Genomic DNA, 14,067 nt, shown 5'->3' on the forward strand with positions numbered 1-14,067 from the left:
ATTGGAGCATTTAGTCCATTGATGTTTAAAGTAACTATTGATAAGTATGTACTTACTGCAATTTTTTAACTTTTTTTTTCTCAGTGTTTTAGTAGTCCTCTATACAGAATTGATGGTCTCTTTAGTTTGACCTCTGTCTGAAAGCTCTACTCTTTAACTCCCTTCCTCCCTCATTTTATGTTTTTGATATCATATCTAACCTCATTTTGTGCCATTGTATCCATTACCCTCTTATTGTGGAAATAGATAATTTTTCCTATTTGTGATCTTCTCTTTTCCCCTTAAATCAGTCCCTTTAACATTTCTTGTAGCAGAAATTTCTTAGTTTCTTGGTGACCAACTCCTTTAATTTTTGCTTGTCTGGGAAACTTTTTATCTCTCCTTCTATTTTGAATGATAACCTTGCTGGATAGAGTATTCTTGGCTGTAAGTTTTTTCCCTTTATCACTTTATTTTTTTTTTATTTTTATTTTTTAAAGATTTTATTTATTTTATTTTTTGCCCCCAAAGCCCCAGTAGATAGTTGTATGTCATAGCTGCACACCCTTCTAGTTGCTGTATGTGGGACTCGGCCTCAGGATGGACAGAGAAGTGGTGCCTCGATGCGCACCCGGGATCCGAACCCGGGCCGCCAGCATCGCAGCGCGCGCACTTAACCACCAAGCCACAGGGCCAGCCCTATCACTTTAAATACATTGTGCCACTCTCTTCTAGTCTGTAAAGTTTCTGCTGAGAAGTCAGCTGATAGCCTTATGGGGTTTCCTTTGTATGTAACTTGTCTTTCTCTTGAGGCTTTTAGGATTCTCTCTTTATCTTTAATTCTGGACATTTTGATTATGATGTGTCTTGGTGTGGGCCTCTTTGGGTTTATCTCGTTTGGGGCTCTCTGTGTTTTCTGTACCTGGATGTCTGTTTCCTTCCTTACGTTAGGGAAGTTTTCATCTATTATTTCATCAAATAGATTCTCTGCCCCTTTGTCTCGCTCTTCTCCTTCCGGGACACCTATAACACAGATGTTAGTGCGCTTGATGTTGTCCCAGAGGTCCCTTAGACTGTCCTCACTCTTTTTAATTGTTTTTCTTTTACCTGTTCAGCTTGGGTAATTTCTTCTAGTCTTTCATCCAGCTCGCAGATCCCTTCTTCTGTATCCTCTACTCTGCTTTTGAGTCCCTCTAGTGAATTTTTCATTTCCAGTATTGTATTCTTCATTTCTGATTGGTTCTTTTTTATATCTTCCATTTCTTTGTTGACATTCTCACGGAGTTCATCTATTCTTCCCAGATCAGTGAGTATTCTTAACACTCTGTTTGAACTCGCTGTCGGGTAAGTTGCTCATTTCTGTTTCACTTAGTTCCTTTTCTGGGGTTTTGTCCTGTTCCCTTACTTGGAATGTATTCTTTTGCCTCCTCATTTTGCCTCTTTCCCTGTGCTTGTGTCTGTGTATTAGGTAGGTCAGCTACGTCTCCTCCTCTTGGATAGGTGACCTTAAATAAGTGATGCCTTAGGAGGCCTGCAGTGTGCTTCCCTCAGTTCTGAATGTCCGAGGAGTGACCCCATGTGGGCTATGTGTGTCCTTCTATTGTGGCGTGTTTGCTCTCCCTGTAGGTGCCCAGGGAGTCTAAGTTATGCTCCTGGCCAGCTGTTGTAATGCTCAGCTGCTTGTAGTTGTTGTGGGCCCTTCAGTCTCTTTATCAGGTGTGGGGAGCCCCAGCACAGTTGGCTGCAAGTTCTAATACCACATTTGTGTTGCAGTATTTCTTTTAAGTGAGTAGGCCCCCAGCATGACAGGTTGTTAGGCTCAGGGGCTTACAATTGCTATAAGCCTCTGGCCTTTAGGTCTCTTGTCAGCTCTCTCAGGATTGCAGCTGGGTGGGGCTGGCCTCAGGCACGGGAGCACCCAATTGTTTCAGGCTTTGGAAGGTTGGGCAAACCCCCTATGTGGGTCTTTGAGAAACACAAGTCTTCTGCCGCTGACAAGCCCTGCCGACCACAGGTCCACACACACAGTCAACACAGTCCTGCCCCGTGTGCGCGCCCCGACCTCCTGAAGTGGACCCAGTCTCTCCACGGTAGGAGCCCCACACACTCCACCAGCGCCCCACACTCTCCACTCGCTCCTTGTGCACACCCTGCCACACTGATGTGGGCTCAGTCGCCAGGCTGCAGAGAATCCAGTCACCAATCTATGCAGGCCCACAAGTTGCCTGAGGGCTTGTTGTTGGGTGGAGCCAGTCCCTAAGGTGGGCTCCCTCCCTGGCTGAGCTGGATTAAATCCGTGCTCTAGTGGGTGGGGCAGACCTTGGGCTAGCAGGCCTCAGGGCGAACTCCAATGGCATCTGTGTCAGCACGCCCACACCAGGCCACAACAATGGCCGCCGCCAATGTCCCACTCCCTGGAGAGGTCTCACCTCTCACCGAGATGCACTCAGACCCTATCAGGTGAGTCTCTTTTCCCCAAAGGGCTGTGCACCTTTCTTTCTGGTGATTTTAGTTTGCTTTCTGAACCCGGTGAGTTTGCGTGTGTGCCCTTTAAGAGCCGGTTTTAATTTCTTTGTGAACCAGCTTTGCTGGAGGTACTAATGTTTTAGTAGCAGGCAAAGTCAGATATTATGCCACTTTTCTTGATTGTGCTGGGTCCACAAAATGCCTACAGCGGGGCCGATCCCCGGCTCAGGGCCCTGCTTCTCCAGGGAGGCTGCAGACCTTTGGGCTGCTCCCGGGCTGCCGTGAAGCTGGCGCCTTGTGAAGGCGGCGTTTTTTCTCTCCAGAAGGGAGTTTCTGCCTCTTCCACCTCGATTAGGATTGTCCTTTGTTGCAGGAGTGCCTCTTATCCAGTTTTCAGTTCTGTCTCAGGGGTAATTTTTTCAAGAGTAGTTGTAAATTGGCTGTGTCCGCGGGAGGAGGTGAGTTCAGTGTCTGCTTACGCCGCCATCTTGACTTCTCTCCTTATGTAAGTTTTGATATATGGAAAGTTTGATTTCTCCACTTACTCTCATTCAGAATTGCCTTGACTATTTTTGGATCTTTGTTCTTCCTTGTAAAGTTTAGGATGAACTTGTCACATGAGGATTTTGACTAGAAGCAATATATTTATCCTTATTTTTCTAAACTACCTTAAGTCATTTTTGGAACAAGATAAAAGAATACATAGTAAGAGAAGTAGATAAAATATAGCTAGAAAAGATACTGGCATCACTAAGAAAATGTCTTTTCTGCTGTTGTTTTTCCATGTTTAAAAATTTGTTATGACAAATATTACATCATGGAAAATATATTTAAAGTTTTAATTTTTATTAAAGAAAATAAGTATAAATAGAAACAGAAGTAGTAAAGAATGTACTTTAAATGATTTTGATTCAGACCTCAAAATTCACATGAATTACATCCCCAACCTGAAAAAAATGTCAATGGAGTTTAGAAAATTGTTATTTATAACTTTTGAAAAGACAAGGTATCTTAGATGTTGTGCCTAAAGAACAGAGAAGAACAAGCGTATTACTTTTTGAAAAGGGCAATTTCAGAAACTACAGACTAGTGGTGTTGGTCTTAATCCAGGCATAATTTTAGAACAGTTTTTTCAACATATAGTTTAGAAAGTGGTGATCATAAAGACTTGGCATAGGAATTTACTTGTTTACTTTTCCTTGCCTTTGTTAATGATATAAGGGGAAAATACAAAGTGTGTCTGAGGGCTACTTTGGCAAGAACAGGTTTCGTATCTGATTTCACCTTCTCAGGAATGTTGTGTAAGAGAAGCCTAAGTATATCCTTAGACAGAGTTATTTATGCAGCATCACGTAATGAGTAGAGCAGAAACTAGAGCCCAGGCTTTTTGACACTTAAAGGAGTATTATTTCCTTTGTATTGCTGAGATATGCTATCTATATCATCTGCCATGGCCCAAACTTTTTTTTAACTGGATCTATGTCAAATAACCAAAAAGAATTGTAGGAAGCGTCTGTAGTAAACGATGACGGTTGGCCATTTTAACTGTCCAGAGAATGTATAGGGTAGTAATGAGCTTAATCTATAACATGAATAACATAGGTTCAGGGATGAAAAGGATTTTTCTGGTTGCAAAGGATAGTAAATGCTAGAATCAGTCTAAGAATGATTGCAAAGCAGCCTTCCCTAGAGAACTTTATTAAAAGGATGGATTCCACTCTACCTGTAGTATTTGAAATATAATCCTACTTAACGAGGTAACTGGATAAAAATCTATGCCAGCCCTAAGGGTCTATGAAAATATTAAATGACACATTTAATTCAGTTATTGCAATCCTAATATGTGTTCAACATTGTTTCCCTCTCATTAGGATACAGTAGGAAGTAGTTTAGTGTGCCTGCTATGTGCCAAGCAGTTTCTCAATGCAATAGGTATGCAGCAGAGGACAAAAAATATTTTTCTAATTGGCTGAATTGTCTGCTCTCATGGAGCTTCATTTTAGTGAGAGAAGGATAGGCAATAAACAAATTAAATTTATAGTATGTGAGAAGATAATAAGTGCTAAAGAGAAAAATATTATAAGGGAGATAAGGACTGTGTTGAGGGGTATAATTTTAGATAGGGTGGCCAAGAAGGGCGGCATTTGAGCAAAGAAATGCAAGAAGGGAGAGAGGATGCTGTACAAATTGGAGAGGGGACAGGCATTAGAGGCAGAGGGAACAGCAAAGTGCAAAGGCCTTAGGCAGGAACAAGAAGGCCTGGGGGTTGGAGGAGAATGAATGAAGAAAACAGTAGTAGGATATGGTCATATGGAAAAGCCAGATCTTGTGGGGCCTTGTAAATTATTGTAAGAAATTTGGATTTTACTCTGAGTGAGATGAAGAGCTGTTTGAATGCACAGAGTAGTTAGGTGATGATTTGACATACTTGTAACTAGATCAGTCTGTCTGCAGTGCTAAGCATAGAGTGAGGGAGGGAGCAAGGACGAAAGCACAGAGACCAGCTAGGAGACTGTCGGTCTGTAGTAACATGAAGATGTTGGCTTAATGGATAAAAGAAGCTGTGGTATATATACACAATGGAATACTACTCAGTCATAAGAAACGACGAAATCCAGCCATTTGTGACAACATGGATGGACATTGAGCGTATAATGCAAAGTGAAATAAGTCAGAGGGAGAAGGTCAAATACTGTATGATTTCCTTCATTAAGTAGTAGATAGTGACAACAATGGACGGATACATAGGGACAGAGATTGGATTGGTGGTTGCCAGAGGGGAGGGGGGAGGGAGGAGGATGAAAGGGATAATTCGGTGCATGTGTGTGGTGATGGGTTGTAATTAGTATTTTGGTGGTGAACATGATGTGGTCCATGCAGAAATAGAAGTACAATGATGTACACCTGAAATTTTTACAATGTTATAAACCAATGTTACTGCAATAAACAAAAAATTAAAAAAAAATAAAATAAGAAAATAAAGACAGTATTAAACTTAATTTAAAATGTCTTCGATGATGCAAAAAAAAAAAAAAAAAAACATGTTGGCTTGAACCAAGGTATTGCTGAAAAGTGGTCAGATTATGAACGTATGTTAAAGACAAAGTCCAAAAGGTTTGCAGAGGAATGGATAATTGGATGTTAGAGAAAGGCTTTAAGATAACTCTAAGCTTTTCACCTGAGTGATTGGAAAAATAAATATGCCATTTACTGACGTGGAGAAGACAGGAGAAAGCAGGTTTGGAGGAGGTGAAGATTAAGTGCTCCATTTTGGACATATATTTACGATGTTATTTTAAATCCAAATGGAAATACTGTATGTAGACAGTTGAATATATGGGTATGGAGTTCAGGAGAAAGCTCAGTTGGAGACAAAAATTTGTGAATCATTGGTGTTTTTATGGTTTAAAGATTTTTTTTTTTTTTTCGTGAGGAAGATCAGCCCTGAGCTAACACCATGCTAATCCTCCTCTTTTTTTTGCTGAGGAAGACCGCCTCTGAGCTAACATCTATTGCCAGTCCTCCTCCTTTTTTTCCCCAAAGCCCCAGTAGATAGTTGTATGTCATAGTTGCACATCCTTCTAGTTGCTGTATGTGGGACACAGCCTCAGCATGGCCGGAAAAGCGGTGCGTGGGTGCGCGCCAGGGATGCGAACCCGGGCCGCCAGTAGCGGAGCACGCGCACTTAACCGCTAAGCCACGGGGCTGGCCCTGGTTTAAAGATTTGAGACTGGAAGTTACCATCAAGGAAGTAAGTGTAAATAGAAAAGAGGTGAGCTCTGGAGTATTTACAGAGTTAAAAGATTAGGGAGATGAAAAATAGACAAAGATGTTGCAAAAAGACTTAGAAACCAAGTGAAGAAAGTGTTCGTGGAAGAAGAGTGATCAGCTGTACCAGATGCTGCTGATAGATCGTATAAGAAGTATAAGATTCTGGTATCTGTATTTTATGGCACGTATTTGAATGTATATATGATCACTCATCTGTCTGATTTCAGTTTGCCTCCCTCTGAGCTCCCACTCCCTTCATGGCAGTCTGCCGTTGTTATCTTAACTTTTGAAAAATTTTACCTATGTTTAATGTTGCAGGAGAATCCAAACCCTCATATGGCATTCCAGAAAGTTCCACGCCCAACAGAAGGATCTCACTTGCGAGTGCATATTCTTCCTTTCCCAAAGATTAATGAAACCCGAGTACAGGAATTAATACAGGAAAATCTTGCTAAGAACCAGAATGCACCTCCTGCTTCACGAGTGGAAAAGAAATGTGTTGTGCCAGCAGGTCCACCTGTTGGTATGTATTTGTCTGTCTGTTTGTTTTAAAGGTAAATCTTTTGTCAAGATATAAGACACAAAAACTGAAGTTGTACAACTTGGTGAATTTTCACAAAGTGAACAAACTCCTGTAACCACAATCAGAGCATTAGCAACATCCAGAAACACTGTTGCATTCACTACCTCTCAAAGAATAACCATTAACCTAACTGCTACCACTATAGAATCTTTTCTTTTTTAAAAACAGCTATATTGAGATATAATTCACATACCATAAAATTCACCCATTTAGAGTGTACAATTCAGTGATTTTTAGTATATTCACAGAGTTGTGTAACCATTCCTTTCAGAACGTTTTTATTACCCCAAATAGAAATACCCATTAACAGTCACTCCCCATTTTCCACCAAAACCACTCCTTCCCTAGCTTTCAACAGTAATCTACTTTCTATCTTTATAGATTTGCCTATTGCTGACATTTTATATAAATGAAATCATACAATATGTGATATTTTGTAACTGGCTTCTTTCATTTAGCGTAAGATTTTCAACGTTCATCCGTGTAGCGTTTCAGTATTTCACTGCTTTTTATGGCCACAATAACATTCCGTTGTATGGCTGTATGTCACATTTTGTTATCCATTCATCATTTGGTGGATATTTGGGTTGTTTCTACTTTTTGGCTACTATTAATAATGCTGCTGTGAACATTCATATGTCAGTTTTTGTGTGGACATACGTTTTCAGTTCTCTCAGGTATATACCTAAGTGTGGAATTGCTGGGTCATACAGTAAGTCTATATTTAATGTTTAATGTTTTGAGGAATATTTTCTAAAGCAGTTTCAACATTTTACATTCCCACCACCCATTCCCATGGGTGTTCTGATTTCTCCACATCTACTAATGAGGTAGAGCATCTTCATGTGCTTATTGGCCATTTTTATATCTTCTCTGGGGAAATGTCTATTCAGATCCTTTGCCCTATTTGTCCTTTCGTTATAGAGTTGTAAGAGTTCTCTATATATTCTGTATACAAGTCCCTTATCAGATAAATGATTTGCAAATATATTTTCCCATTCTGTGAGTTGTCTTTGTTTACTGATTTTTATCTCTTCTTTTTCTCTAGCTGTTGAGGGAGATGTGTTCAAGTCTCTCATAATAGTAGAATAGCCCATTTCTCATTTTAGTTCTATCCATTTTTTTCTTTATATATTTTGAAGTTGATTTATTGGATGCAAATGTATTCACAAATATTATAGCATCCTGGTGACTGATCCGTTTGTCATTATGAAATGTCCCTCTTTGTCTCTAGTAATGCTTCTTGCCTTAAAGTGTACCTTGATGTTTATATAGCTACATCAGCTTTACTTTGGTTAGTGTTTGTATGGTTTATCTTTTTTTATCCTTTTATTTTCAAACTTTTTGGGGGCCGGTCTGGTGGCACAAGCAGTTAAGTGTGCGCGCTCTGCTGCGGCGGCCCGGGGTTCACTGGTTCGGATCCCGGGCGCGCGCGACACACCGCTTGTCAAGCCATGCTGTGGTGGCGTCCCATATAAAGTGCAGGAAGATGGGCACAGATGTTAGCCCAGGGCCAGTCTTCCTCAGCAAAAAACAAAGAGGAGGATTGGCAGATGTTAGCTCAGGGCTGATCTTCCTCACCAAAAAAAAAAAAAAAAAAGTGATATTTTCAAACTTTTTGGGTCCTTATATTTAAGATATGCCTCCTGTAAGCAGCATGTGGTGGGTTTTTTTAGCCAGTCTGACTATATTAGTATATTACTTGTATTTAGCTCATTTATATAAATATAATTACTAACATAGTAATGGCGTTAATGTAATTTACTGAGTTATTTTTTTCTTTCTTTTTTGTTTGTTTCCTTTTTTTAATATATTTTATTATTTTTTAATTGAGGTAACATTGGTTTATAACATTATATAAATTGCAGGTATACATCATTATATTTCGATTTCTGTGTAGACTACTTCATATTCACCACCCAAAGATATTTTTTCTCTTTGATCCCCCTGTTTATGTTTTCCCCTGCTTTATTGTCTTCTTTTGGATTAATAAACTATTTTTCTTATTCCATAATTTATCTATGTTAACTTGTTCTTTTTTTATTTGTTTACTGCTCTTTTAGAGGTTTACCTAAGACTGTGGCACACATCCACTTTTGTCAGTTCAGCTTTCACCAGAAACTGCTGGTCAGCCCAGCCATCTGCCAGAATCAAGCCTGGATTCTCATCCTCTTGTTTTGCACCCAGTATTGGCAACTCTCCTAGGGAAAAAATGGATGTGTCTCCAGTCTTTTCCCTTCTCTGGAATCTTAGGTCCTCTAATCTTTGTGCTTCTGTAGCTCTCTGATATATTTAAATAGATAGTTTTTGCATTTTATCTGACTTTTATAATTGTTCCTGCTAGGAGTTTTAGTTTGCTACAAACTGTTCCATCATACCTGGAAGTGAGTGTAATTTTATTATTAATGGATGCCAATATATTAATTATGTAGTAATGTTCATGATTTATGTATTATTAACATTTGTTATATTATTTATATAGTAATGTTCATATTAATGTTTTATTTTTTTAGTAATGTTAATTTGCCATTATTTTCCTAAGAATTAACAGTTTTTACTTAAGTGTCATTTGTATTTTCACATAGAGAAGAAGACAGAGAAGGTAGATATGTTAGGGTAAATAGTTATTTTTTGAAGGATTTGGTCGTGTTATTTTAATATTCATAAGCTAGTTGAATGCTTTCTTTAAATATTCACATGAGCAGATTAGAAGTTTGTTTAAAATTTAATTTGCTTGAATTGTAGCCTTGGTCGTCTCAGTATTATCTTTGCATAATTTCTTTACCTTCTTCATTTTCAATCACGTGAAATTCTTTCTTTAGTTGCATATGGAATGTCTCACTGTAATCAGTAAGAGAGGTACACATGACTCAGTATTTGGCCCTGCATGCACTTCCTGTAAAGCCAAAATAAATGAATGAATGAATGAATGCAGGGGCTTCTGTCCAACTTTCTGATTCATTTGGGTTGATCAGAATCAAGATTTCCCTTGTACTAAAATTTAAAAGTATGACTGTTTTGTTTTACATGATGCCCATTTAATATGAGTGTAAAATTTCTCTGTCATCTTAAAAGGCATTCACATTTTGAGAGGTTATTAGTTTCCAACTATTCCTCAGAGTGGACAGAGTAATGATGATTGGCTGGAGCTAGCATTTGAAAGCCAAAGCCTTGGAAGAGAAGCCCTGGCAAGTCAGATACCCATTAACCAGAGTTGTTATCAAATGTTCAAAAGCTAGTATTAGAATACCACAAGTGGGGATTTGGCCAATCCCTGAAGTATCAATAACTCCAAGTAAAGAACTTTCTTCTGGGAGCAAACTAAGTCATAGTCTCCAAAGGAAAATAATAATTCCCAGATGGTAAACAGACTTATTATAAGAAAATGTGGGTTTTTTAATGGCTCATCCTAAAGAAAATTTAAAATACTGGTAAAGAGATTTTAGAATTAAAAGTTTATAAACATAGCTTAAAGATGTTGCTCTCTCAGTAGAGTATGTGGTATTACTTGGAGACTCTACGAAGTTGTCTACTGTGGAATGGATCAATTTCTATTTCAGTCTATGCCACTGACTGACATGTGTGGGAAGCCCCAGAGCCCACAATTAAGAAAGAGCATTTCAAACAGAAAAGTTATATGAAATAATCTACTTAACATTATGGTCATATAAAATATTAATGTTACATGATTAAAAATAATTTGAATAAAACTGGTAAAATCTGTTGTCTATTTGATTATATTGTACCAATTGATTTCCTGATTGTGATAAAGCACTATAGTTATACAGCATGTCACCATTGGGGGGAGCTGGGTAATGAGTGCATGGATCTTCTCTGTACTATTTTGCAACTTTTTCTGGGCTTATAATTATTTCAAAATTAAAAAAAGTTTAAAAAGTTATTTGAGGGCCGGCCCTGTGGCTTAGCAGTTAAGTGCGTGCGCTCCGCTACTGGCAGCCCGAGTTCGGATCCCGGGCGCGCACTGACGCACCACTTCTCCAGCCATGCTGAGGCCGCGTCCCACGTACAGCAACTAGAAGGGTGTGCAACTATGACATACAACTATCTACTGGGGCTTTGGGGAAAAAAAAGGAGGAGGATTGGCAATAGATATTAGCTCAGAGCCGGTCTCCCTCAGCAAAAAGAGGAGGATTAGCATGGATGTTAGCTCAGGGCTGATCTTCCTCACACACACACACAAAAATTATTTGAAGGATTAAGGTTTTATATTAATGAAAGGGATGCTAATGAGTAATATATGATAGTCTTTCTTATTAGGTATGGGAGAGGTGAAGAGATTATGCCTTTAGATTCCAAGAGCAGCCGTGAAATATAAGGAGTCTATCTTTTTGGCTTAAGAATTATTGAGACTACCTCATTTGTACAAATGATGCTGTTACTGAACAAAGAAACAATATCATTTTTCGGGGGGCTCGCCTCCTGGTGAATTAAATAAGACTCTACACCAGTGGAAGTTGTCTTACAAAGTAAAGTGTATTTTCAGCAAATAGGAGGCCATGAGGAATCATTTCCAAAGCCATGGCATTCCCAAACAAAGGGAAGCAGGAACTTTTATTTCTGTTGGGAAATGAATATTCAAACGGGAGAGGCAGGTATTCGCTTGCACAGGCTCAGTTGGAGAACATGCTTCCACATAATGAGGCCTAAGCTCCTCCTGGAGAGATCTTTGCATTAAAAATAAGGTAAAGGTCATGGGCGTAGCTCTTGTAGTGAGGCTTGGTCAGTTTCAGGATGGTTGGTGGTTACCTCTCCAATATTCTTTTAATAAGTTAAATTTATTTTAAGTAATTTTAGTCTATGTAATAGACTAGAATTATTGAACCTTATGGTAAAGGTGGCAGGTAGTAAGGTCACAGGACTAAAAAGTGACTCCCGAGTTTGTACAACAGTTCTTTGGCTATGATCATTTCTCTTTTTGTACAGTGCTTCTTCAAGTCCCCTCTACTCAAATTTGTAGAATCTAGTTTTTTGTGATATGTGGTTTTTCTTTGGTAATGTCTTAGAAATATCACCACCACTTTTGTCGTGATCTTGTACTTCAAATATTTATCAGTTTGTTTACAATTACAGTTAAAAACAGATGTTTACTTTTGCTTAATATAATTTTACTGTGCAATATGAATTAATTTGCATAAGAGTTAAGTGTATCATTGAAATCTGTCCTGTGAAATTATCCTCAATAAGCCATTGACTAGCCTGACACTTCAAACCTAAAAATGTAATCAAAGTAATAAAATGGAATACCTTCAATGCCAGGTAATAAGGGAAAAAAGTAAACTCTAAGTGTTGGTCATGTAAATAGTTACAGTCATGTGAACTATAAACAGTAATATTCCTCTTGCTTTTCTAATTGCCAAAGGAGTTTAATTTTTTTGTGTTTTCTTTATATTCCTTTACTAGTTTCAATAATGGATAAGGTGACAACAGTTTTCAACAGTGCACAGAGATTGGAAGTTGTTAGAAACTGCATCTCGTTCATATTTGAAAATAAAACGTTGGAGACTGAAAAGGTAATAAAATGTCATCTTTCCCAAGTAAGCATTCATCATTTCTCTTTCAGATTTACATGCTGAGCTTGCCAACTAACCTTTCCTCTAATTCCATCCCTTTTCATTATAAAGTGTCCCTTCATTGTTTTGATCATTGTAAATGAATAGTGTCTTAAGATTTAAAATCTCAGCCAAGCCTAAGTATATGGCTACCAGAGAAATATTGATAGTCATTTTTTTCCCTCAAACTTTTAAACCTTGTTCATTAAATCTTATTTTGGCGTAGTACTTAGAAACTTAACATTTTCAATGTAATTTTATTTATTGCAAAGAATCTAGTCAGAATAAGTAATGAATTATGGAAACCGTGGTATTCAACTTAACTGTGCTTCGTTAAAGCACATTTTCTTGCCCTCTTTAGTAAAACATACTAAACATAATGTAACCTTTTCTTAGTGAATCTTCATAGTTCTGAACATCTATTACAAGATGTAAAGCTAGTAAAGCATGTAAAGTGAAGAGTAAAGTTTTTACCCTTACATTCACTGACCCTAAACCTCTCTGTTTGAGTTTTTTGGTTTCTCTTGTTTCTTAAGGGTGAAGTGTTACAGACTTTCTTTTGCATCTCTTGCTTTCAGCGTTCACATCCTATTTCTTGTGCCTGCCTATAATAAGATTATGCCCTCCTACTTACAGGCTTCTTCCCTTCCTTCTTATTTGCTCCTTTGTTCTGTTTTTTACGTTTTCAAAGTTAAAAAGTTAAATAAGCCTATTATTATTTTATGTACAGTAAATTAATTAGGCTGTGACTGGTGAACTGGAAGAAGCATTCTTGTGGGTGAAAGAGTTTTAATGCATAAACCTAGAGATTTCTATTTGTGGTTCTGAGTCCTTTTTTTTTTTCTTTATTTTGATATTGAAACGAGGAGAAGAAATTGTAGAATTTTCCAATCACAAAACTGAGTAGTGATTAAATAGCTGACTAGTTTAAAGTGTGAAATCACTTGTGTTTCTTGTCATTTTAATTTTTCCTTCTATTCTTGCCATGGAGATGTGGCCAGTTATTGAAAAAAGGTGTCTAAATGTCTGTGGTTTTGACTCGTGATCTGAAGCAACAGTCATTTTTGTAACCAAAGTTTTGATGAGTTTTTTTAAAAAGTGAAGTTAATGTTTTTTTAATTTATATGTAAACTAATTCTACTTACTTTTCATGCTGGATTACAAATAAAAATAACTATAAATCCATTATTTTATAATTGTTCTTAATAGAAAATCAACTTTTTTCTAGGAGTTTAATTCTACCAATAACGATCTTAAATGGTTTACAGGATGCATTTGAGTCTTCAGTGTGATTGGAAGTTATTTTTCTCCAGTGGCACCTTTTGTTCATTTCTGCCTCTCCTTTCCTCAGACCCTTCCTGCTGCATTGAGAGCCCTTAAAGGAAAGGCAGCAAGACAGTGTCTCACTGATGAGCTGGGTTTGCATGTCCAGCAAAACCGAGCAATATTAGACCATCAACAGTTTGACTACATAATTAGGATGATGAACTGTACTCTACAGGTAATTTTTAGTTCTTTCAGATTATTCTTCTTCTTTGAGAATACTTTGTATTTTTCCAGGAGATTCAGTAATTCCTGTTGTATCAAGTTCTTGAGCCCTCCACAGCTAATAGGATGAAGAGCCAATAATCCATACTGTTTCTTTCAGAAACATTTATTACTTGGCATAAACATTAAGAGTTTTTCATTCCTTCTTTG

General features: G+C 37.9%; 1 protein-coding gene across 6 annotated transcripts in view; it reads left to right on the forward strand.

The window, feature by feature from the left end:
* The window catches only part of SBF2 (SET binding factor 2), a 522,324-nt gene that overhangs the window by 308,081 nt on the left and 200,176 nt on the right, over positions 1–14,067 (forward strand). For 5 of the 6 annotated variants that reach the window (XM_014782916.2, XM_004418425.3, XM_087433230.1 and 2 more), the window contains 3 exons: positions 6,535–6,739; positions 12,221–12,330; positions 13,721–13,870. In XM_014782916.2, the coding sequence (XP_014638402.1) occupies positions 6,535–6,739; positions 12,221–12,330; positions 13,721–13,870 (465 nt within the window). Of the gene's footprint in view, positions 1–2,594; positions 2,904–6,534; positions 6,740–12,220; positions 12,331–13,720; positions 13,871–14,067 lie in introns of those variants that run through there. The other variant, XM_087433231.1, reaches the window with a different exon arrangement.

This window comes from Ceratotherium simum, chromosome 7 (genome assembly GCF_057802395.1).
Source record: "Ceratotherium simum simum isolate JZ-2026a chromosome 7, ASM5780239v1, whole genome shotgun sequence".
In the NCBI taxonomy this organism is placed as follows: domain Eukaryota; kingdom Metazoa; phylum Chordata; class Mammalia; order Perissodactyla; family Rhinocerotidae; genus Ceratotherium; species Ceratotherium simum.